Below are 24,697 nucleotides of genomic sequence, written 5' to 3'. Positions count from 1 at the left end.
AAAAAAAAGAAACAAAGGCTGCTTAAGAAATTAAAGACTATAAGAAAAAAGAAATTGAAAGATAAAAAGCTGAGATAAAGAATAGCCAGTTTCTGTTGAGATGCTAAGATTACTAAGTTAACCAAAATTAATTTGATCATTGTTTTGCTTAGTCACAGAGTGCAGTAATAACTAATGGCAAAAACGACAAACAACAGCAAAAAAGAGAGAATCGTTAAGATAAAACGGAAAAATTAGAAAGTCCAAAAAGGACTATAAAGAAAGTCAGCAAAAAATGGTAAGTTTATACCTATAAAACAAGGTATATAAAGGTCAGAAGAGAGCACAAAAGGCAACTGAAAAGAAGAGCTTTCAGTGTGAAAACAGGAATCAGCAGGTAGTACAGTATTGTATATGGAAACTGGAGATTAATGATAACGTTGGAAGGGAAAACACAAGCATAAATGGCGGATGCAAAAAGTGAGGAAAAATCACAGTATGATTATGTTAAGAAAGATAAGTAGAATATACAAGAAGAAATCATTGATAAAAGAATATTATATCACACGGTGTGGAAGTGAGATTAATAAAAACAACCATTATGAGGGAAACTTTTTTTTTGAAGGGTGGCATGTAGATTAAATTGACCTTGTACCTCAAAGGCTCTTACTTAAAAATGGCTATGTTGGGGTTATTTTTATGTGCACTCTAGTCGGGACAAAGCAACATTTTAAAATTGAAGAAACACGATAGTAAGGAAAACCTTTCCGTTTTCAATTATTAATCCATAAAGATAAATATGAGAGATGAGGGTAGAGTGAGGTGCTGTTACAAAGGCAAGAACCACACAAGACTGCAAAGGAGGTGAGTGACTGCAATTACCTCCGAGACTTTGTAGGCTCCATCCTCCCTCCTGATTGCATCATAAATAATGCCTGTAGTGGGTTTCCCCATTGCAAAATTGGCCACTCTTGTCATTAAACAAGTGTCCAAACCGCTTGCAAGCTTTGCAAAGAACCGTGCGAAGAATAACCACTTCTTCAGGACCTATGTCTTAATGCCACCGGCGCAGTGTAAGTTGCATCTCTTCTGCTGCGGGAATTCCCACTTATGTAATTTGTATTTTGTATCTTGTGGTTTGTGATTTTAAATAACCCCCAACCTCAAATAGGATCCCCATTATCCTGTGGACCTAATCTCATCTAAGGTTAGACGTAAGAGATCAGCTTAAGCTATTAGTTTGAAGCTTATCTATCGTAGATTGACGCCAGTGACCTTGGCAATTCTGCCAGTGACGCCAGGTAACACCCAAGAAATCATTCAACCAGTTATCTACCACCGGTGAATTAAAAATCATATCTCCTATAGGCTAGTTCAGTTAATTTAACCTTATTGAAATTATTATTTTAGGTTAGACATGCGTTATTTGGTACAGTATTACAGCATCTGGTAAGGGTACCTTAGGCCTTATGAAAAGTAAATATCTCGCCAAAATCTTAGGTAGTTGTTTCCATGTACCGTTATGAGTAAGGTTAGGTCCAAGGACATCTCAGTCAGATACAGGAATGGGGCAGTGCCATCAGCACATATGGCGTTAGCTCCATAAGGGGTGCTTCAGCATTTCTTTGGCCCATGGCTACATAGCCTACACATATCTTTTTAGGTAATTCTAAGCTGGCTGTCCGCGGTGAGCTAGACTATGGCAATTGACGTTTTTCTATGTTATTTTACTTGCTTTACAAGAATGTAAAGTAATATTTTGTCGGCCGGCTGTAACTAAGCTGTCATTGACCTTTGAAGACTACGCGACTTGAATTGCCTAACGCAGGGTAGGTCTAAGCCGGCATTCCGCGGCAAGCCCCCCACCCCTCCATAGCTAATACGGCAAAATTGTAACCAGTAAACACCCTTAAAAATACCAACATACGTACCCTAGAGGTGTTTACTGGTTACAATTTTGCCGTATTGGCTATGGAGGTGGGGGGGCGGGCTTGCCACGGAATGCCGGCTTAGACCTACCCTGCGTTAGGTAATTCAAGTTGTGTAGTCTTCAAAGGTCAATCACAGTTTAGTTACAACCGGCCGACAAAATATTACTTTAAATTCTTGTAAAGCAAGTAAAATAACATAGAAAAACGCCAATTGCCACAGTCTAGCTCACCGCGGACAGCCGGCTTAGAATTACCTCTTTTTACTTTACATCCACTCTTGCTTTCTTTCTTCAGTCTTACTGGTAGATCTAAGTAGTAGCTCCGCGGCGGCGATTTCCTTCTAACTTGACTTTTTGTACAGTTTTTTGGTTGCTAATTATGGATTTACTTTAAATTTTTGTCGCACGAATGTAATTAACCTGTAATTAATCCCTGAAGTCCATCCAACAAGGGGTTTCCATACGTGATCTTCACAAGACAGAGCACGGCTGCGTCTGTTTGGAATGGTTCATACCCCGTCCGGCAAGTGCAATAACGTGTTAACGTATGGGTACCGCCCCCTCCCCCCCCCCGGTCCAGCACTAAATACGGTGAAGGGACATTCCATTTGGCTGACGACAAACAAATGCACTACCAGTGTCAGAAGCCCTAAAAGTGTAGAAAAAACCAGTTTCCAGGGTAAAAACAGGTGCAGAGCTAATACTTAGAATTACCGTCTTACTTTCCTACCTCTCTTAACTAATTGCCTAGTGCAGATGTCGGGATTTTATCCCAGTTTCACCTTTGATCCTTATACTTCATTTCAGTTATTTACCAGATCTTATTATCTTTCCGTCCAACCACTGGAACTCTCTCTTTTCCACTGTTTTTTGCTTAATAGCTGAAAGTGCCACAGTTTTGTTCTATATCCTAAATTTCATTATTCATTCATTCAGATGGTCTTCTTAAAATAATTGAAAGTAATCTGAAGGACTTAAGAGCTTTTCTTTGAAAATTGCTTATTTATAGGATTATTCTTGGCACAAGTGGGAAATAGTCATTGAAGTTTGTTAAGGTGATTAATTGCTGGCAAGCAGGTGAGTGACAACTTACTGCCCACTCACCTGTCAACATCCTTTCATTCTTCATCTGCCATTGATGATGGTACAGCTGTGATAGAAAAATCAGTACCATTCTTATAAGGCATAGTAGCAAATATCATAACTACCTGCATCCTAAGTTTAGAAGATGAGGAAGATAATGAATGCATCTTCCCTTTGTTTTTCAGGTTGATAAAGAACTTCACCAGCTGCCACTTCCATGAAGCCATATTAAGAACAGAGATTATATTGGTGTTAACTTTTCAAGCGATCAAGTTGCTATGCTCCTAACCTTATAAACTTTTAGTTTTAATGCTGATGCTTGACTCTCAGGAGTGAAAGAATGACCAAAAAGAATTAATATCTTGAGCCCAAATGAGATATTGTTTATTGTAACTTTGTGGCAAGTCATGCCATAAGATAAAACCAACCAAGAACCGAACCTCTTTTTACGAAGCCAGAAGTTTTCTCAAGGTAACACCTTATGGCAGTTACATGGCATAAGGCAAGATTTTCCTTGCTAGAAACTGTACAAGTAAAGTAGGAATATTGAAGGTAGCTGGTGATTGAAGTTAGGGAGTTGCTTAAGTTTTTGGTAAGAAACCAGGCACTAAACACAAGCCAGTACAGCGCCAGTTCTTACCTGGGATATCTGACTTGATAATCTGTGGAGTTAGCTTATTCTATGAACAGAGGCTAGAGCTAAAATGAACTTGGTCTTTAGAGTTATTCTTTAGGGAGGTGTGATCCATTGACTTAGATTTAGTACTTGATAAGTATTTGAGACCTAGTTGCAAATCTAGTGTCCAACTTCAAGGATTTTGGAGGAACCTCCTTCTCAGAATGCTGGTACATATGTTTTCACTTATTATTTGACCTTAAATTAATGCATGTAGTCTTGGATGACTATGGACAAATTCATCACTTTCTGTAAATTTAGTAGAAAGTTAGCTACTATGAGAGTAGTAGTTGTCTTAGAGGATATGTGCTTTTCTGCTACAACAAATGATGCCTCACATGGCCTGGTCATGTCTAGAGGTCAAGGCTTTCCCATGGGGCATGTTCTTAGTGGCTTCTGCAGGAAATTCTTCCACCAGTTGATATTTGCCAGATAACTCATGCATGTAGCTGGATGGGCAAATTTGCAGTAATGCCAAAAGTGTGACTGTTTCTGTAGCTTCTCCCAACATGATGGGAACTTCTAATGGTCTACCAGAGAGCTTTATATTTTCTGGGAAGCAAGCCTGTAGGGGCTACAGAGAAGACTGCAGCTTTATTAGCAGTGGTCATGTGAGAACAGTGAGAGGGCATAAATTTCCAGATAGTCCCATGGCATCATAAAGGCCTTGGTGCTGTTCAGGAAAGCTGTACAGCATTTTAGGAGTTGCTTGTTCTTGTTGGTTGCAAATTAAGTCAACTAGAGGTGTACTTCAAAACCTCTCTTGATTTAGAGACTGCTGTGATGGCAACACATGCCCTTTCTGAAGAAGCCTGCTAACACATTATGTTTTCCTGGGACAGACCTTGGGATTAGAGTAATGTTTTACTTCTCTTCCCAGAGGAAGATCTTTATTGCTAACAGTGTTTTCACTCCTCATTTAAGAACAATTCCCTCAGGTAGGCCCCAAATGTGAGACTAGAAGTGTAAGACAGTGGTCTCTTTGAACTGTTTTAGTATAATAATATAACAACCCCAATTTTACTGTTATGTACTGTTAACTTGGTCATGTAAAATAGTGTGTTGGGAAGGAGTTTTAAATGTTTCTCTGCAGTACAGTACATTATATGTTTTTTGATATACTGTTCACTGTTTTGTCTGTATACTCCCTTCAAATAAATATTTGGAAGGGCTGTGGACCTTTGCTACATAGAGGTGGTTATTAAAATGCTTAAAACAATGATTTGTGTGTTATAGAATAGAGTACTGTCTTGGAAATTCTTTTCAATTTTCTATTTTCAAATCAGACTGTAGTTTGGTTAATAAAATGGGAGCCATAGTTATCCTCCTCTTGCTAATTGAAAGTCTAAAGAAATGCTCTGCTCTGTGAGGTGGTTTGAAATTCATTACAGTATTGTTAACTGGATGTACTGTAATTACTAAGATTTGTAACCTCCACAGGTTTACCATGTTTTTAGTTAACTTTTATAGTCTCTTATAGCATATTTTAATGACAGAAAAGTTTTAATAAGTATCTGTTAGTTGACTTTGCACATAACCAACTTAACACAGTTCCAGTAATGAGGCTGTCTTGTATTGCAGGTGGGATCTAAGTTACAGCATCAGAGGAACAAAAACTCATGGCTCCCATTTTTCCTCTTGCCAAACTTGCATTTCTCTTTGTGAAACAAGTTGCTCGGCCTTTATCTAGCAGAATAAGACGTGGGGCTATTAGGAATGCATTCTTTAAAGAGAAGATTTGCCTCCCACCAGCGCGACGTAGGTAGATTTGTGTAATGAGTGTTTTTCAGTATCCTGGATATGAAAAGAAGTCAGATTTGTGAACACTGTACCGTGAAATCTCATGATAATAGGTTCTTTGGTATTTCATGGTTATCCAGTAAAGGAAAATGCTTATAACCAAAGTTTTCAGACCTAGCCTATGGTATGCTATAGTTCTTATCAGACTCTACTACTGTAGTTAACTTTCAATTTTTCCCTGGTGACAGTCTAACTATACCCACCCCTAACTGAATGTGGATCTGTTTTGCTAATTGTCGTTGGAAGCATCTTTGTGAGTCGTAGATGAACTTTCGCTTGGCTGTGGCTTGTTTTTTTCACCTTGCTCTGAGCTAATGTTTGTTCCTACAAGAATAGAAACCTTTGCTATATACCTGGATATCCCTTCAGTGTACATTAGGGACTGCTTCCCTCTCTCTTGATTTTCAACTCTATTTTTCTTTGTGTGTACTCAAGTCAGGGTGTCTGCATTGCTGATGTGCTCACAGAACTGGAACTTTGGTTTTAGACTTTTATCAAATGTCTCCAACTCCAAGAAGGGAAGTGTTTTTTTTTTTTTTAACCTTAATAAATATGTGCTTGGAGAATGTAAATGAGGAAAATTTAACATCTCTAGTCCAAGGAAACCCTTCCAGTTGCCTGTTACAGAAGAGGTAGAAGATAGTTCCTTAAAGGAGCAGAGGGTCATGAAAATAGAATATCCAGATATTCCCCACTTTTTTGATGAGTGAGCCTGTAGTATGACCAACAGCTTTAAGCGAGAAGTTCTTACCTGAGCCAAAACTAAGGTTAGCCAAGCCTTCATCAAATTCTACCCGGATGGGTTGAAGTCCCAGGATGGGGTTGTCATTTTGGCATTGAAGTTGTGCATGATGATGAACCCCATGTAGCTGAATACTGTATCTAGTAATGCTTCAGTTTTACAGTTGAATTGGCAGCTATACTAACATCTCTAGAAATTCCAAAGACTACAGAGATTTGCTATTTACAGTATTCTGATTCCCTAACACTGTAAAGCAATACAGTCTTTCTTATTCAACTGTATGTAAAATACAGGGATGGCTTTGTTGGGTTGCGTCCCATTACAAATTGTCAGTCCAGTTATATTGGGTGGTGACCCCTTCTGATATCAAGGTGCTATGAACAGGCCAATGTGGAGGCCATAATACTCAATAAAATTGGATAGCTGATTTTTTCTCGCAACCCCGCATAGTGCACTGGTATGAAATAGCTTAACCAATCTTGCTGAATGTACAAAGCAAATGGAGTTCTTTCTCTGAGAACTTGAAACATCAGAGAATCCATCCTTTGGCTGACTCTTGGTCATTGTCTTACCAGAGAAAATGGAGGCTTTATCATAGGTTGAATGGTCTAAGGTTATGTTTTACTCACTTATCCCACAAGTTCTTATTGCAATGTACCAGCAAAATTTGAGATGTCTGTGACATCCCCTTTACTGTGGAACAGTTATTGGTGGACTATCCCCAGGATGTAATTGAGAAAAGGCAAAATCATGTTTATAATGATATTAAAGTATATTATGATATTTAACCATTTTTATCAGTTGCATTCTTGATTATTAGTTATTAAATTATGACAGTTTTACCTTTAAACCATTCTCTTTACAATACTGAATAATCTGTATGTTACAGTGCCAGATCATCTGACCAAACTTTCATAAATCAATGAAATTAAATCAGCAGATATTCAGTTTTTAGTTGACTGTCAGACTGGCTCTTAAGGAATTAGTGAAAATAAAGGTTTTGGATCTATAGAACTGGTAAAAATGGAATAATACAGTTGTTTACCATTAGAAACTCTCTAAGCTTGTCCAGTGACTAAGTATGGAATTATTTAATTCAAAGTGAGTACAGTAATGGCTGAGTACTATTCATATTAAGTTTGTTGCATTTGGTGTAGATGCCATTGACTTCTGCATCAATAAGCAGCTGTGCATTATGTGTTACCAGTATTTGAATCCTCATAGCTAATTTCTTAAACCTTCAGTTTATCACTGGTGTGAAGTTCGAATGAAAATGTATGTGATGAACATTACCCGGTCGAAGGAGAGCGCGCCAATTCCAAGACTCAATGAAGAAGCTGCAATTGAGCTGGGAGCAAACTTATTAGGTAAAGTTACACAGTACTACTGTGATTCAGAGTAATTATGTGCTCAGTTAGATTAAGTATATGTACTGATGAGATATAAAACAAAAATAACTTAAATAGTTTGATATATTTTCACCATCTGAGCACAACAGAATTGATTTTCATAAATATACATGTTTATTTAGAAGAATGTAGTAAATACTTTTAGTTCCTTGTTGCACCATGAAAAAGTATTATAAATTCTGTGGGGTCAAATGTAATATGACCTTCCAATATACAGTAATTACCTTGTACAGTAGTCTTATGATTACATGTACAGTACTACTATTATTTTACAGTTGAGTTTATTCTCTCTTGTGAAGGTGAGGGTGTGATATTTGGGATTGCTGTTGCTATCCTTGCTTTTGAAGTGGGTAGACAAAAGGAAAAGGATAGAAAGAAAGAAGAGAAAGAAGCAGATTTTATAAACGGCCTCGAAAACCGTATAAATGAGCTGACGTTCGCCAACGAAGAACTTGATACAAAAATTAGAGAATTAACAAGAGCAGTTTATGCGACACAGCATCAGATGCAGGTAAGGACCTTTGATATCTAAGAAATTCCCAGTCTTCTTACAGCTGCAAAGCATGCATCTGTTGCTGCCAAGCTTGCGAATACTGTGGTAGTTTCCGTGATATATTTTTTGTTCATGCAACTTACCTGTCAGATATATATATAGCTGTATTCTCCAGTCCGACAAATTCCAAAAGCACGGCTGCACACGTAGTGGGGCCAGGTGGTTATCACCCATTCCGCCGCTGGGGGGTGGTATCAGGAACCATTCCCATTTTCTATTCAGATTTTCTCTGTCGCTGGTACTGTCAACAACTGTTTTCCAGTACCTGGTTTTTGGATTTCAGAAACTCATTATTTTCCATACAGTATTCTATTTGACTTTTGGTTTTGTCTTTGGATTGTGGATTGGCACTTTTTATGGAATTTGCTTTTGGTGCTCTTTGGATGATGTCTGGATCTGGTGCTAGCTTCAGGTATGTTTGTGAATGGGTTTAAGGTGAGGCTACTCAAAGTTTCGGGTAGATCCTCACTTTATATGCATGAGGTGTAGAGCAGGTTTGTGATAAATGATTGCTTACTTTGCCCCACACCTGCTAATTTAGTTCAGGATTTCATTCTCGCACTAATAGTGCTCCTTTTTGCATCTGGAAGATGGCTAACAAAATATTATCTATTAACGGTGCATAGATTGAGCGAAATGTTTACGATAATAAGAAGAAACAATAGTAGCGCTGGGTCAGTCAAAGTGCACGCAGAACGTGACTCGTATATGGACGCTGAAGAAGGATAAGTGTCCAATAAAGTTTTCGTAACTATGTTGTTACAATAAAATCAAACACTTATGGAGTTATTAAAGGAAATGTAAGGTTTGTTTTTGAGAACTAGAGTGACGTCACGTAGGCAATGGCTGCCTCCTAGTAAAAGTAAACAAACGCTTTACGTGAGTTCAAGTAGCACGGTAAACGTTAAAGATGCCATAATTTACTCATAGGTCGTATCAAAACATTAGTTTTAGTCAGTGAGAGATAACCTACCATAATTTTTAGTTAAAACGACGAATAGGTTTATCTTCATGAGACTGATTTAAATCTACCGGCTAACGTGAGAATGAGCCAAATTCTAGTACTAAATGAGGCTAAGCGGGAGTTGAGACTTCCCAAGTAGGTAGCCTATTTCACAATATATTGACTGGGGGCCTTTGTCCAGCGCCGTCTCCCAGTCGTGCTCTCACCGCTGGATCGCCATCGTGACAGCTCTGCTGCAGCGTGACGCTCGCAAGCAGCTATCCTGGGGACGCTGTGGCTGCTCGTCCAGACGCTCTCTCGCTGCCGTGCAGTGACGCTCGGCTGGACCGCCATCGTGACGCTCCGGCAAGCAGCTATCCTGGACGCCTCTCTGTGGCTGCTCGTCAGACGCTCCTCTCGCTGCCGCGGCAGGACGCCGGCTGGACCACCAGCGTGGACGGCCCACAAGCGCTATCCTGGACTCTTCTGTAGCTGCTCGTCAGGACGCCTCGCTGCCGTGCAGGACGCTTCGGCTGACCGCCATCGCGCTCCATCGCAAGCAGCTATCCTGGCCTTCTGTAGCTGCTCGTCAGGACGCTCCTCTCGCTGCGTGCAGGGACGCCGGATGGACTCTCGAGGCGCCTCTTTGGTTGCTCAGTGACGCTTCAGGAGCAATCAAAGTCTCGGGAAGATCCATCTGCGTGTTGGACCGGGCGCCTCGTTCTCCCATTGAAGAGGAGAGTCTCTTGTGAGTCGGAGCCTGCAGTCCTTGAGCAGCCCTCCCCTTCTTCGTCTCGGACTACCAGGTGTTAGCCGCCTTTCTTAAGGACTTGTTTGGCGACAGGTTTAAACCCTTCGTCCACTCTCTCTCCTCCTTCGCAGTTTGCCGTCCTGAGGAGAGCGCGGGGTTTTGTCAAGATGACTTCTGTCTCGACTTAAGAAGACCTTCAAGAAGGTTAACACCTGGATGGAGTGAAGGAAGACCCAAGGCAAGACTTCTTTTGCCTGCCTCCCGTCAAGCTGAGCGGCAAGGCAGGTATGTGGTAAGAGACCGGGAGGACGTCGGCTCAAGAGTCCTTCGTTGTCCTGAAGATTGCTGCCAGCTTGGTCGATGGCGCCTAGAAGGTCCCTCCTGTCGGCTGCCAAAGTGTCCTGACTGTCGGAGACGGATCACCATTTGAAAGGACTGTTTCCAGACCATGGGAGGTCTTCATTTCCTGGACTGGTGTTTGGGGGCTCCTAGGCGTCAGGATTAGGAGTCCCGACCGATCTTGCCTGGGAGCTGTCCAGCGTGTTGAACTGCATGGACAAGGGGGCAGTCAGGGGATGGCTCGGAGGAACTGGCTTCCCTCTTTTTATGCGGGCCTCTTGAAGAAGAGGGCCTTGTACTGTAACACAGCCTATGGCCCCTACCAATAGCCAAGCCATACCACGTTAAGCACCGCTTCTCGTGCGATCAGCCGAGGATTAAGCAACGATTGGGTCTGGTCAGTACTTGGATGGGTGACCGCCTGGGAACACCTGTGATGCCTTGGCGTCATGCTTTTGCAAAGTCGTTTCTCCGTGCAGAGGGCTTTGCTGTTCTCTGTTTCAGGCCATCTCTTCCCAGTCCTTGTTCAAGGATCTCTCCTCCAGCTTGAAGGAGGCCACTCAAGACCCTTGGCCTTTTCGTCAAGACGCCCGGCAGTCCCTTTGATGTCGTTGTCGGGTCAGACCTCCAGGAAGTAGAAGCCCTTTTCGTGGAGGAGCTTTTCCCGAGATCTTCTCCCCGAGGTAGAGGTCTTTCAGAGGCGGGAGCCGCCCCCTAAACCTTGGGGCAGGAAGTGATTTGCAGCGCCTCCAGACACCTGTAGGTGGCAGGCTTCTTTAGTTTGCGAGAGCCTGAGAGCAAGAGGGGCAGACACCTGGTCCCTTGAAGTTATCGAGAGGATACAAAATCCCTTTCTCGACTCACCACTTCTGGCACGCCGCCAGGGATCTGTCGTCCTCATTCCATCAAGAAGCAACAGATCCTTTTCGAGCTATAGAGCAAAATGCTCGAGAAAGAGCTGTGGAGCAAGTCCTGAGGCTGACTCCCCAAGATTCTACAAACCGACTGTTCCCTAGTTCCAAGCAGTCGGGAGGATTGAGACCAGTCCTTGGTGTCAGTAGACTGACAGCTTCATGGTGAAGGAGAAGTTCACGATGGAGACGTCCCAGTCTGTTTTAGACACATTAAGACCAGGAGATTAGGTGGTCGCCTCTGGACTTACAGGACGCTTACTTTCACGTTCCCATACATCCCCATTCGAGGAAGTATTTGAGGTTTGTACTAGGGGACGTAGTGTTTCAATGCAGAGCTCTTTGCCGGGCTAAGCACAGCTCCCATGATCTTCACGATTATCATGAGAAATGTGGTAGATGGCTTTCGCCATGGTATTTATCTCGCTTTTACCTGGCGATTGGCTCATCCGAGCCTCTTCACAGGTCAAGGTGTCTGGAGGACCTGAATGCTAATTTAGAGTTGACAAAGTCCCTGACTCTAGTGTGAACGAGAAAAGTCCCATCTGATCCCGACGCAGTCCATCGTCTATCTGGGGATTCAGATGGTTTCGGTAACTTTTCAGCTTTTCCATCCCAGGAACGTCAGTAGCAATGCTTAGAAAAGTCTCATCCTTCCTAGGGAAGGAAATATGCTCGGGTGAGGGAATGGACGAGTTTGCTGGGGACCATTTCCTCTGGAGAAGTTTGTTTCCTGGGAAGACTTCATCTCAGGTCGCTCCAGTTTTTTCCTGGCCGGAAAACTGAATAGACAAGGAGAATCCAGAGGAGACCTGAAGATCTCTCCCGGTTCCAAGATTCACCTGAGGTAGTGGCTCACCCTCGAGGTTGGCAGAAGGGGTTTCTCTCCCTCAGAGCCCCGACCTGGTGTTGTTTTCCACGCTCCCAGGGAGGGATGGGGAGCAACACTAGGAGGGGGAGAAAGTGTCAGGCACCTGGAGAGGGGAACAGGTGTCCTGGCACATCAATCTCCAAGGAATTAGGGATCCTGCTGGCCCTTCAATCCTTCGAGAGCCAAGTGTCAGGCCGAGTCGTAAGTAAATTCAGACAACTCCACAGCCCTGGCATACCTCAAGAAACAGGGAGGAACTCGTTCCCGGTCCCTGTTAGCCCTGGCGAAGGAGATCCTGCTTTGGGCCCATGCGCTGGGGATCACGATCCTTGCAAGGTCGTTTGCAGGAGGGAGAATATCCGTGGACCTTCTCGGCCGAAACAGCTTCTACCGACCGAGTGGACCCCTTCACGAGGAAGTATGTCAGGAGCTGTGGAGGTTATGGGGACGTCCCTTGGTAGATCTGCTCAGGCAGCCCCATTTCGAAAGGTACCTCAAAAACTTCCCAGCTCTGAGTCTAACTGCATTCAGACTATCAGCCGACAACAAGGATCTTCACGATCTCTTGAGATCCTTTGAGACTGTCAAGGTACCTCATTCCAGGGCGCCTCCCTGGAACCTGATGTCGCCCTAAATTTTTTTATGTCAGATACTTCGAGCCTCTTTCTTCGGCGTCTCAAAGAATGTGACAAGGAAGGTTTTTTCCTAACTGCTCTGGCTAATGCGAAGAGGGTTAGTGAACTTCAGGCTATCAATAATCATGTAGGTTTTAGAGGCCATAATGCAGCATGTTCTCTAAGTCGATGTTCTTGCTAAAACGAACCCGTCTACCCCTTGGCCCAGGACCTTCGAGATTAAGGGTATGATGGAAATTCTCTGACATGAACCAGAAAGAGTCATGTGTCCTGTCAGGGCTCTCAAATTTTATTTGCAGAAGACTCCGGAAAGTCCGAGGTCCTTCGACAGTCTGTAGTGCTCTGTCAAGAGGCCAGATTTGCCTCTTTCTAAGAATGCACTGGCGTTCTTTTAGAAGCACCATTTTAGACGCACTTTCCGACGTTCAAGACAGTGACTTGAGTCTTTTGAAGTTAAGGCTCACGGTTAGAGCCATTGCAACCTCGGTGGCTTTCCAGAAGAACATGTCCTGCGCGATCTTCTGGGTACCACCTTCTGGCTAAGAAAACAATTCGGTGTTAACTACATTACTTCTTGGGACGTGAAGACGACGCCTAAGACTGCTATTCGCTAGACCATACATTTCCGCTCCAGATCGGCCCCATAACACTTCTAGGCCTGGACCTCCGTCGGACTCCCAGACCAGGGGAGGGCGTCGAAAAGCCACAGGAGGGTTACTGGGGCTTCCCATCGATCTAGCGCCCGGCAGGACCTGTTGTCGCTTCTGCAGACACAGTGTTGCGGGCAGGGAGCGTCACTCATCCTATCCCTTTAGAGGTTAGGGAAGTATATTTTAATCTTGATTTTGTTTTTTACGCCAGATCGGTCCCATAAACGCTTCTAGCCTGGACCTCTGTCGGACTCCAGGACCAGGAGGGCATGTCGAAAGTCGCAAGAGGGTTACGGGGCTTCCCCCGATCTGGCGCTCCCTTCGGCAGGACCTGTTGACGCTCTAGGGTCAGGTGGTTGGTTGTTGCTCTTTTTGCCCTCACAGTATGGCCTTATGATCTTAGTCCCATTGTGGTCACGCCCCCGTGGACAGATCATCTAGAACTCGCCAGCTATATAGGTCACTATCTTGCTGGAGACTCTAGTAAAGCAGAAGCAGGCTTGGGTGACAGTAATCACGAAGTCAGCTATGCTAACATAGGCCTGGACCTCTGTCGGACTCCCAGGACCAGGAGAGGGCATGTCGAAAAGCTGTAAGTTGGGCCACGGGACTTCCCACCGATCTAGGCCCCTTCGCAGGTCCTGTTGATGCTCTCGGTCAGGTGGTTGGTCGTTTGCTCCTTTTGCTCTCACAGTATGGTCTTATGATCTAGTCCCATTGTGGTCATGCCCTGTGGACAGATCATCTAGAACTCACCAGCTATATAGGTCACTACCTTGCTGGAGACTGTAGTAAAGCAGCAGAAGCGGGCCGTGACTGTAATCACGTAAGTCAGCTATGCTAACAAATGTATGGAAACCAAGGCGTCAATCGCCTACATATATTTGTTTCTAAATCCTATTCTGTCTCTTCCCACCTCCAATGGTGGGATTCAGTTATATATATCTGACAGGTAAGTTGCATGAACAAAATGATATTTTAATGATAAAATAAAGTTTGTTCATACTTACCTGGCAGATATAATCATAGTGCCCACCCTCCTCCCTCAGGAGACAGTGGCACTAGAAAATCTGAATAGAAAAATGGGAATGGTTCCTGATACCGCTCCCAGCGGCATGGAATGGGTATTAACCACTGCCCATCAAGAAGCCATAAGTTTTTGAATTCTGTCGATTTCGGAGAATACAGCTATATATATATCTGCCAGGTAAGTATGAACAAACTTTATTTTATCATTAAAATATCATATTATCCAAGTTAGTGTAATGTAAGCATTGTAAGCTGCTTACAATGCTTTGAGTCTTGTCTTTATGTCCAAGTGACTGCATAAGGATATACTGGTAATTTATGGACAGTAGTATGTATATATATGTGTGTGATGAAATATAAATGTAGGTAGCCATTGGTTTTTTAGTCTGTCTGTAAATATTTAGGGCTTTTGAGCTTCAGGTCTAAAAATGCTTGCTTAGGAAACTGGATAAACTTTCATGCCTGCTGTGCACCTATTACTTACCCCATTAATCCCATTAGTAACAATAATGAGGATGGAAAAGAAGAAAGAAGGATGGTTTGATTTAATGATAGACTCTAGTAGTGTCTTCTCTTATAGGGTTAATATTGTCTTTATGTACATAATTAAATGTCTTTTTGCAAAAAAAAAAGATGTGTGATTGAATATTTGCTGTACCCTGCATTGTGTTCAGTGTTTGTAATTCTCTATTTTTAGTTTAGTGTGATTCATCTTTATTAGAATGTTTAGTTTTACTTGAAGGTAATAATACATTACTGGTAGTTAATGTTATTTTATATTTTTCCTTCAGTTCAATTATTTTCTTGTATTTTTTCTTTACAGGAACTGACAGTAGAAATAAAAGAAAAGAATTCTACACAAACTAAATGAGCTATTCCATTTAGGCCGTGGTTATAAATCCTTTAGAAATAGCTGTGATAGATAATTTTCTAAGTTGTTGTTGCTGTTAAAAGGCTTAGAAAACATTCAGTTTCTGTATATATAGAGATGTTGTGCTATCATGAATTTGTGGGCCATTGTTACATCTGCAGGACCCTGCTAGTCATATGTATGAAATATTTTTGTGTATATATGAGGTAGACATTTTTGTTATCTTACAGTTTAGGGTATGGGAGTGGCCTCAATTTACTCTAGCAAAATATGAAATGAAGCTGAAGAATATTTGTTGGAAGTGACGTAAATGTACGTAGTTTGAAATTGAAAGCATGACAGAATAATATGATCTGAATTCATTTTTATATTTTCATAATATTACTGTATAAAGAATTTATTGATATCAAAGTCTGTTGGCAGTTGCAACTGATAGTTTTGCAAAGGGAGTGAGGATGAACAACTTGAATCACCTTATTTTAAGGAGTTGTGTGAAATATTATATTAAACTTGATGCTGTGCAATATCATTTCACAGAAAAATCAGTGATGCAAAGTTTTTTTTAAATTCATGTAAAGTCACAGCAGAACTCATTAAAATGCCAAGTGTGGAGGTTAAGTAGCTCACAAAAAGGAAAGCAGCAAAAATGAAAAATATATTTTTAAAGGGATAAAAAATTTTTTAAACAAACATCTAACTAATGATCACTCTTTTTGTGCATCATATAAGTCCGCAACACTTCAGTCCCTGTAGGAGGAGGAATATGGTAGTTGGCCAATATTGTACAGGGTTTCTAACATCAGATGAGATCATTCTTTGTGTCAGTCTTTCCATGAACGCTGTTCACAACAAGAGGCTGGGGAGGCGGGAACTTGCATCTTAGGGTATGGTTTTTTTGTGGAAGCCCTTACTTTCAGAAATTATAATTGTTACACCACAAACTCATTACTTATAATTAGTCCAACCTTAATTTAGATAGGAAGGACTGCATTGCTAAATGTAGCCAGAATTTGCCAGTTTATAATAGATAAGGTTTGCTAAAGTGGAAAATTTCTGGAGAATGTCGGAGAGTGACTGGTGGTGCTCGCACAAAACTATCCTGTCTGCTGTTGGAGACTTGAGGGTGTGTCTGCTCATGTGCAGTACCTGGTATTTTCTCCTTCTTTGAACAGGGGCTGAAGTATACAGCACTGTGTGGTACACAAAAGGGTTAATTATAAGAATTGGGTTTGTTGTTGAACAAACATGTACTTTTGTTCTTAGAACCTCCTGAAATTTTTGTTTTATTTTACTTCTGAATTCACATAGAAATTAAGATTTGCTGCATTTGAATTCATGTGTCTCAGTACTCAGTGAATGTAAAAACTGTGCACCAGTAGTAGATGGTCACATGTAGGGTTTTTTAATAAAATGAGATCATCTTCAAGAAGTTACCATTGTTTTTTTTAAACATACCAATCCACACTACTTGATATCATGTGTAACTACTAGTTAAAGCTTTGCCCTTAGAGGAATAATGTATTAATTTTAGATTATGAAGTTTTAAGAACATTCAACAGCCTTGATTTACAACAGTAGATTATTGTGTTTATAGAGAGACTTAGGTTATTTCGATAGATAATGAACTTTGGTCCAGTGCTTTGAACTGATGTAGCATTCAAGTTGATTTGGTAATCTATTGGATGGTTGCCATTTGAAACTTTTTAAGTTACTTGAATATTGTCAATTCTTATGATACTGTAGCTGAGCATCAAAATTCTAGATAAATTGGGTGGGGAATTGAAGCTGGTTGGAGATACTGGGGGATTCAGATCTTTGTAAAGTATTAAGATCTTTGTAAAGTATTATATATTCTAGCTCATGGCCTACTAGCCTGTCATGTAATCATAGACATAACAGTATTTTACCTTTTCCCAATAAAATTGTTAATAATTTACATATGAATTTAGAAATAATACAGTCTAATTTTAATTTATTTTGAACATTTTTGTTTTTTGCCCATTGGTTGACAAATATTCCTAGATTTGCCCCAGTTCACTTTTCAAACTTGCTCCAAAAGCAGAAGAGTTGCCTCCTTGTCATCAGCACGTCTGGGCCCCAGAGCACTCTCCTGTAGTAGTAAAATAATTCTAAATGCTTTTTACAGACCAAGCACACCTCTTTGTTTTACTCCCAGATTTTCAGTTTTTAGTATGGAACTCTGGGGAACCTCTCTTCTGCTTTTGGAGTGTATTTGGAAATTGGCTGGTGTTCATTTAAGTCTATCATAGAGTGATGAGTTTGTATAAAAAATGAATTTTATTTATGAAAAATATTTTATTAGAGAGAGGTTGACAGGCTATGATATTGCAGTAAAGCATATACAAGCAACAGAGTAGAGTTTATTTCCCAGTGAAGTGTATTCATAGTAAAAAATATAAGCAATAGAGCAGTTTTTCATTCAAAGGTAATTTTTAAAACTTAGCATTAAAGAGAGCAATGTATAAATAATTGAGAGAAGAGATTGGCTATGAGTAACTGTACCGATGTTTAGACATAAATTAACTAGAGCATAAAATTTAAAAATGAAAGAAGTACATAATGAAGAGAGGAAAAAAAGAAACAGGGTTGAAGATGGTCAGAAACAGAACAAGATTGCATACTTGGAGAGAGAGAGAGAGAGATAATGACTGGTTGCCTGGCAATCACTCCTATGGGATGGACTCATAAAGCCAAGCTTATAATCATGGATTATGCTAAAAACATCAAAATTATTCAACTAGCCCACCATTTTTATATATTCGTATTCAGCATTCAGAGGTAAACTTTCACCCGTTAATTTACTGCAGTTTGCCTCATATGAAGAATGGTGTCCATCTGTCAGTGTTATTGTCTGGCCAAGTAATGCATTTATTTTATTATTGTTCCTGACAGCAGTATTTTGATCATTTTACCTGTGCTAAAATGTGCATGTACAGGAAAAAATAATTGCATCTTAGGCTTGAAGCTTCATTCAAAATTTGATGTACGCATATCACTTCAGCTGGCATTTAGTCCCTGTAACCTTGGTGGTCTTTTGCACAATATTTCAAAGCCTAATTTTCTTTATCCATACATGACCCAACAAACCAAGTACTTACAAGAAGCATGATTTCCCCAATACACTTCAATCTCTGTATAAGAAATGGAAATAGACAGGTAGGTATACTCATGAGTCTAGAGATACCTTGGTGCTTAATAGTCAGCTAATTGTGTTTTGTGTCTGCTGTAAAGTGTACTAACAATTTTACTCAGGCTTTGGGTGGCTTCGGTTACCCAAGTGATTTTCAGTGGTGCTAGGTAAAGTGATTTTTGTCCTAGCAATCACTATTTCCCTTCAGGATGGTTCAGCTACATTAACTCCTTAATTACAGTATTTGCCTTTCCTTTACCTGCCCTTCAAACAATAACCTGTGCTCAGATAAATGAACAAACTCAATACTGTACATATTTTAATTAGATTAATGTTTATGGTTTTTTAATACAGCACTACCCCATAATATAATATCAATACTAATTTAGAGTATGTAAATCGGTAAACACTATTATTAGATATGAAAATCTCACTTCGCTCGTCCATCACATTCAGGGTAGTGTTTACCAGCAATCATATGAGTTATTTATGTTTGTCAGTCTCTTCAAAATGTATTAACCCTCGGATTCTTACCAGAATCTTACTGTACTTTTTCATGGAAGTATAGTTCAGGGATAAATTTGTCACTGAAATGACTCTCCCCAAAACAGCAAGGTTTGAACTGTTGAAAATTACATGTTTTACTTAAAACTATGCAAAGATTTATTAACAAAATGTGAAAGATAGATGCCAATACCTTTTGATGTCTAGTCTTAAAAAACTGGACTGGGTCCATTCAGTTGACTCATCTACATCCATCCAAAGAGAATCAGTTTTAATTATGCTATACTAAGTACAGCGTAGTTAATAATGACTCCAGTAACAGTTTTGATAAGAATAACTTCCGCAGTGTGGCAGAAGGCTTGCCTTATATCACTGCATATATTACTGTTGAAGCTTAGTCCACTTAGTTCAATGGAGAGAGATCCTTTTGGTAGGGTCTTAGAGTAGGCTTTTGAATTACTGTTAGGCTTGGGTACAAAAGAAGGATCAGGTCATTAAATTCATTTTGCTGCTCCCGTTTCTCCCCAAAAAGCTCCTCACTGACATATTTGGCAACCACTGCCCAGACTGCACCTGACTGAAAGCGCAAGCATAGGTGTGGGTAATTTCCTCCCCGTTAGGATAAACAAACCATACTTCTGTACACCGAAAAATAGACTATATTGGAAGGAGGGCTGAGAGTGTCCATTGTACTGAGATGAGTTTTGGGATTTAACCTCTTCAACAATCAATGATGTTGAGGTGTTCAAAGTGTAAAAACAGGTATTTAGGCAGACAAGACTGCACACACAACTGCAAAATTCTCCCCAACCTTGCTTGAGCAGAATGGGAAAGTCTTAAGTCATTTTCATTCATCTTTGAATAATTTTGTTAATTTCTGTTTGTTGCAGGTATGTATGCAAACATTTTTCTTATAATGGAAGCTTTCTTTTTGCACAGGCTCATACAATTATTTAAGCTTGTCAACAAGGTGGATATATGAGTGTATAGTGAGTGTAGGTAAATCCTAACACTCTCTTGATTGAAACCTCACTATTTCTTTGGCTGCCATGAAGATCATGTCACTGCTCTGCAGCACAAGACTGATTCACTGGAGTTTTCGCCTTGGTAGATACAGTACTCTATTATATGGTGTTTCTTTGTATGTTTTGGAAGATGTTTGTGTGTTAGTGTATGTTAAGAGTTTAAACAAATTTTTCTGGCTGTGGATTGATGGAATGCCAAATACCTGACCTCTGTGACCCACACCAGGATTAACGACTTGCCCACGAACAGCTGATGGCGACAAAATCACAACAAACCAGAATGGATAAGCAGTCAGAAAATCAAGCAGGAACCTCATAATCTGTCTATGAAAAATTTTTATATACCAGTAGAGATTCCCTCTGACAATGAGGATATTAGTTCCTATAAGGCTTAAGGTTATTATTGTATTTCTTTCAATATATCAAGATTATTAATATATATAAACACGGGCACACTTTATCCTCAAAACAGATGATTTTAGTACACTATTACAGTGTTCTCTGAAGGTCATGTTGAATAGCTTTGCAAGACACTTGAATGCATTGCACACCAAACAAGATGATTGAAAAATGTGAATATGAACTGTACCACTTACGCAAAGTGTGGGTAATGGGAAAGGAATAACTGGCAGATTACTGTGCAAGTATTTGGAAACCATATGCAATACTGTAATCTAGTATAACCCAAGGTGATCAGAAATTGTGAAAAGAAGTTTTGCAGTCTGATAAATCAATTGAACATCTCTGTGTTATTTTCCTTAATTTCTTTGTATTTGATTAACTAGTTTAGACTCTTGTTCCTTTCAGGTGAAAGGAAGGCCTCCTGAAGAACAGTCACTGAAGTTTGATTCCAGAAAAGCTGAAAACACATCTCATGAAAGTGTTATAATAAGAGCAGTGATGGATGCAAGATCAAAAATCAGAAGTTGAGATATCCTCTTGAATGTGCTGGTATACAGTAGTTAATTGCAAACCTTAGTTTTCATGGTTAAGGTATGCTGTATTTTGGTCTCAAGAATTGTGAATTTGATTTTGTATATATTGAAAGAATTGTGATAAGTACCTGTAATTATTATATTTTGCACTGCCAATACTCTTCAAAATGAGCAGTTGTAGCTGTGCATGCATTACAGAATTTCATCTTACACATTATGTCTTTAACTTTGTCTAGTCATATTGAACTAAGTGCTTTTAATTTAATCCTGGACCCGTAATTTAAACCTGTGCGCAACCCATTTGGATGGGTCCAGTGAACCCAAGACTTGCAAAACTGGCAAGTTATTGATGCACTAGGTGATCAATTACTGTGCTATGGCAGCCATCTTGGATTCAAGCCCTCGGCTTATAAGTTGGGCCAACTGCCCTATGTAGTATGTATCACTCTTCTAGCTTTCCAGGACATACAATCTGTTTCTTCAGTTTCTGTATATAACCTCATCTTCACATTCAAATTTAAGGTAGCTAGATGAAAATTGCTTTTCGTATTACAGTGTACTGTGTTATATACAGGCAGTATATAACACAATGGGGGTTCCATTCCTACACTGTGTCGTAAGCCGAAAAATCGTCGAAAATCGTCAAAAAATCTTAGGAAAACCTTACTTTTAATGCTTTGGGTGTATTGAAAATGATGTAAACTGCATTTTTATTGAGTTTTTCATCAAAAAAGCCTCCAAATTTTGATTATTCTACCATTTTGTAGCCATATTTCTTCCGTTCGATCAGCGTTGTGTCGTAAACCGGCTGCCTGTGTATAGAAACCTCCAGTACTACATTTTAAAGATTCTGGGGGCAAGTAGGAACACTTTCTGAGGTAACCTTATTTATTTCATAGCAAGTTTACTGCAATGCAAGGTCAGATATTGAAAAATTATGAAAAATGTGAAAAGTGAATGTAGCATGTTGAAATAAATAGAATATACAAACAAATAGTTTGAAGGCAAAAACAGTACAGTACTTCTTGCATAGAATGTAAGATAATTAATAGGAAATAATTTAGCAAGATGACAATTCTGAGATTCAGTTTTACAGATAGCATTTCCACCTTTCCAGTGACAAAATAATTCACATTTCATTCATACAGTATTACAGCATTTTCTTGAACAAATAGTTCCTCACGATTTGGTAAAAGACAGTATCCTCTGTAAATTGCAGCATTAAGTGGCTCTAGTGTGCAGTATTGCAAATCTCAGCTTTGTTAGAAGTTAACTTAGCATCTTAGGTCAAAACTAATGCTGAGAAGTGAAAAAAAGAAAAAACATAGGATATTGTTTTAAAACTGCTTCAAGGGGCAATTTGACTATTAACATAGTCGCTTACATAAAAAAAAAGTTATGGCCTTCATTTGCTTGCAAGTCACTAAAGTCATTTAGATATGAAAATTGCATTAATGACAAGAGTCAGTCAGTTTTGAACACTGCACTCTAGACTTTATTGAGATAACCACTCTTGCAATATGGGCTAGTTTTTCTTCTTATCTCTCTATTTAAGATTTAGTCTAGTTAATTAAACGTGCAAAAGATTGGAAGGGATGCAGTCCTGTTGTTGATATTCACAGAGCAGATGCTGTATATTTTTCAATGTAAAGGAAGTCATCATAATATTGAAATTTACCTTAGTGTACACTCCAGCCTGATACAACCATTTTTATTATTTTCATTATATTCTTTTCTCCTTAAGTTGAATAATTTGCAGACTGTAATTCCCAACAAGAAATAACAGATTCCAATCTTGACTTCAAAGATATGTAAACAGTATTTCCATTTTTGATAGAAACATGAGACTGCCACTATGCTCATTTATGCTTCTTGTTTGACTTTTTGAAGGAAAGAAGTTCTGTGCCCTCCAATTCACAGAAAATGATACCATCCTTAGCATAGACACATCTGTTAATTATACAGTTTCAGGTGAATGTTACATTTATAGACATTATCAATTGTGCATTAACTCAAAAGTTATTAAGGAGATATCCAGGGAATGCAAATTTACTCTCTTTGGTAAGTTAAGTTATTTGATGCCATTGATATGATTCACTATGGGAATGGATAGTGATGAAAGGCCACCCTTTGCAAATTGCATAATACTACATAGAAGATATAATGTGTAATGAAAACCAACCAAAATTATTGTGTGCAGTATATATAGTTTTCTATTTTTGCCAAAGCAAGAAAGAAAAAGAAATTAGTTTTCACATTCATCTTTTTGCAAGTTATTACATATATGTAGACCTAAATACTGGAATAAGGAATGCAGACAAGGAATTAAAATATCCGTGTTCTATATTAGACAATGAATTAAGAGCATGTACAGTGGTAATAATTTCAAAAGACTTCCCTTTTATCCTTAAGAACTGTGGAACTAGTGTAGCGCTAAGAATAACAATACAATGATAAAACCATTTACAAAGAACTCTACAGAAAGTGATAAAAAATGTTTATTTTGGCCAAACTGGAAAATTGTCGGAAGAGTGAATTCAACAGCATTCAAAATTTATAAGATAAGTTCAGGAGAACAGTGCAACTTTTCTTCTTGTTAATGAAAAAAAGTCATGATATCAATTGGACAGTGCTTTAAAATCTGATTTTTACTATTATATTGGAAAGAAATATGATTAAATCCCGTTTTATAAATGAAAGCTTTGTAAGAATATGAATGCCAGCGTGAGAATGTTTGAACTTGATCCATCTTATTCAAAAGGTACTTGTAAAATGTTTAGATTTTGCTTCAAGAAAGGTATTTTGTTTTGGCTTAACAGTGCAGTTGTAAACCCACTTGCATGGAAAAACTTAAGATTTGTTAATGGAGTCTTAACCTCGGTAACAAATAAGGTTATGTATCCTGTGATTTTCCTGTCAGGTGTAAATATATTTTCAACCATCTGTATGTTCATTTGTACTGTCACCCTGGCATATAATGTAAATTTCTACCCCTGTGTATCAGTCATCTTTGAAGATGTATGAACTAAAGACAAAACTGGTCAGGAATTATATCGTGTTTCATTTTTTCCCTTATGGTATCATTTCTGACGCCATCCTGCCACCTGATTCCTAATAATCTTCATAAAGCTTTATACTCAAATCAACAAAACCTTTTAGATACATGTCCATCAGTAATACAGGCTAATAATGTATAATCTGTCTTTCAGTCTGATTTCCAAATCTTATTCAACCTGCCCATTATTTGGTGGTTCTTGTTTAGTCTTTCTCTGAATTCCAGGTCAAAAAAAAACCTGTAGTGCATATTTATTTTTCCCAAATTTTTGAAAGATTCAACCTTGCAAACCCATCAATTCACCTCACATGGTGCACTGTAGACATTACTAAAGGTTCTTTGCAGCATTCATTTGGCTCCTATCTCCAACCCCTTTCATTCTTTTTACTGCACCTCTGTTCATATTTTCTTCCATCTTACTTTCCACCAGAGAGAAGCTTTCCAACCTCTCCTAATAGTTGTTTCATTGTGCAAGTGAGGTTTTCCTCCTGTTACACCTTTAAAACTTTGTTACTTCCAGTTTTCCTTTTAGTGCTGAATGACCTCATAGGTCCTAGTGCTTAGCCTTTGGTTTAAATTTTATGTTCCAATCTGCTCCATCAGGCTAAATCAGTCTTTTGTTATTTCATACCTGTGCACATATTCTGTCTTAATTATAAATTATTTCAAGGAGACAGATAAAAGAAAAAGACGTCAGCAGCTTTGGAAAGGAAACAACAATGAAAAATGACAAAGGAAATGGACATTAAAAGTGGAATTAAGATAGCTAAAGTAGCCTAGAAACAATAGCTAAAGATAAAGAATACATTTGCGAGACTGACAATTCGACGATATCACTGGATTTTTTATTTGTAA

General features: G+C 39.4%; 1 protein-coding gene across 8 annotated transcripts; it reads left to right on the top strand.

Annotated features, from left to right (window-relative positions):
- The first annotated feature begins 624 nt into the window (after window positions 1–624).
- LOC136840780 (optic atrophy 3 protein homolog) lies at window positions 625–23,838 on the top strand. 8 transcript variants are annotated; one of them, XM_067107664.1, is made up of 6 exons: window positions 918–1,052; window positions 3,178–3,463; window positions 5,250–5,426; window positions 7,455–7,577; window positions 7,919–8,130; window positions 15,125–16,605. In XM_067107664.1, the coding sequence occupies exons 3-6, from the start codon at window positions 5,288–5,290 to the stop codon at window positions 15,170–15,172; spliced, it is 522 nt and encodes a 173-aa protein (XP_066963765.1). In that variant the 5' UTR covers window positions 918–1,052; window positions 3,178–3,463; window positions 5,250–5,287; the 3' UTR covers window positions 15,173–16,605. The 8 variants fall into 8 exon arrangements, with proteins under 8 accessions (XP_066963763.1, XP_066963760.1, XP_066963761.1 ...); XM_067107660.1 differs by lacking the exons at window positions 3,178–3,463; window positions 15,125–16,605 and adding an exon at window positions 20,660–23,838 and having other exon boundaries at window positions 825–1,052; XM_067107663.1 differs by lacking the exon at window positions 3,178–3,463 and having other exon boundaries at window positions 827–1,052.
- The last annotated feature ends 859 nt before the right edge of the window (window positions 23,839–24,697 follow it).

The sequence above is a fragment of the Macrobrachium rosenbergii genome, chromosome 8, assembly GCF_040412425.1.
Source record: "Macrobrachium rosenbergii isolate ZJJX-2024 chromosome 8, ASM4041242v1, whole genome shotgun sequence".
Taxonomy (NCBI): Eukaryota; Metazoa; Arthropoda; class Malacostraca; order Decapoda; family Palaemonidae; genus Macrobrachium; species Macrobrachium rosenbergii.
The sequence above is the reverse complement of the archived record's forward strand: the minus strand, read 5'-3'. Positions and strand labels throughout refer to the sequence as shown.

Coding starts and splice junctions, on each gene's coding strand:
- LOC136840780 (XM_067107659.1), top strand. CDS start 911: ATGCCTGTAGTGGGTTTCCCCATTGCAAAATTGGCCACTCTTGTCATT. Junction 1,053..7,454: donor CTTAATGCCACCGGCGCAGT/GTAAGTTGCATC, acceptor TTAAACCTTCAG/TTTATCACTGGTGTGAAGTT. Junction 8,131..20,659: donor CGACACAGCATCAGATGCAG/GTAAGGACCTTT, acceptor TGTTCCTTTCAG/GTGAAAGGAAGGCCTCCTGA.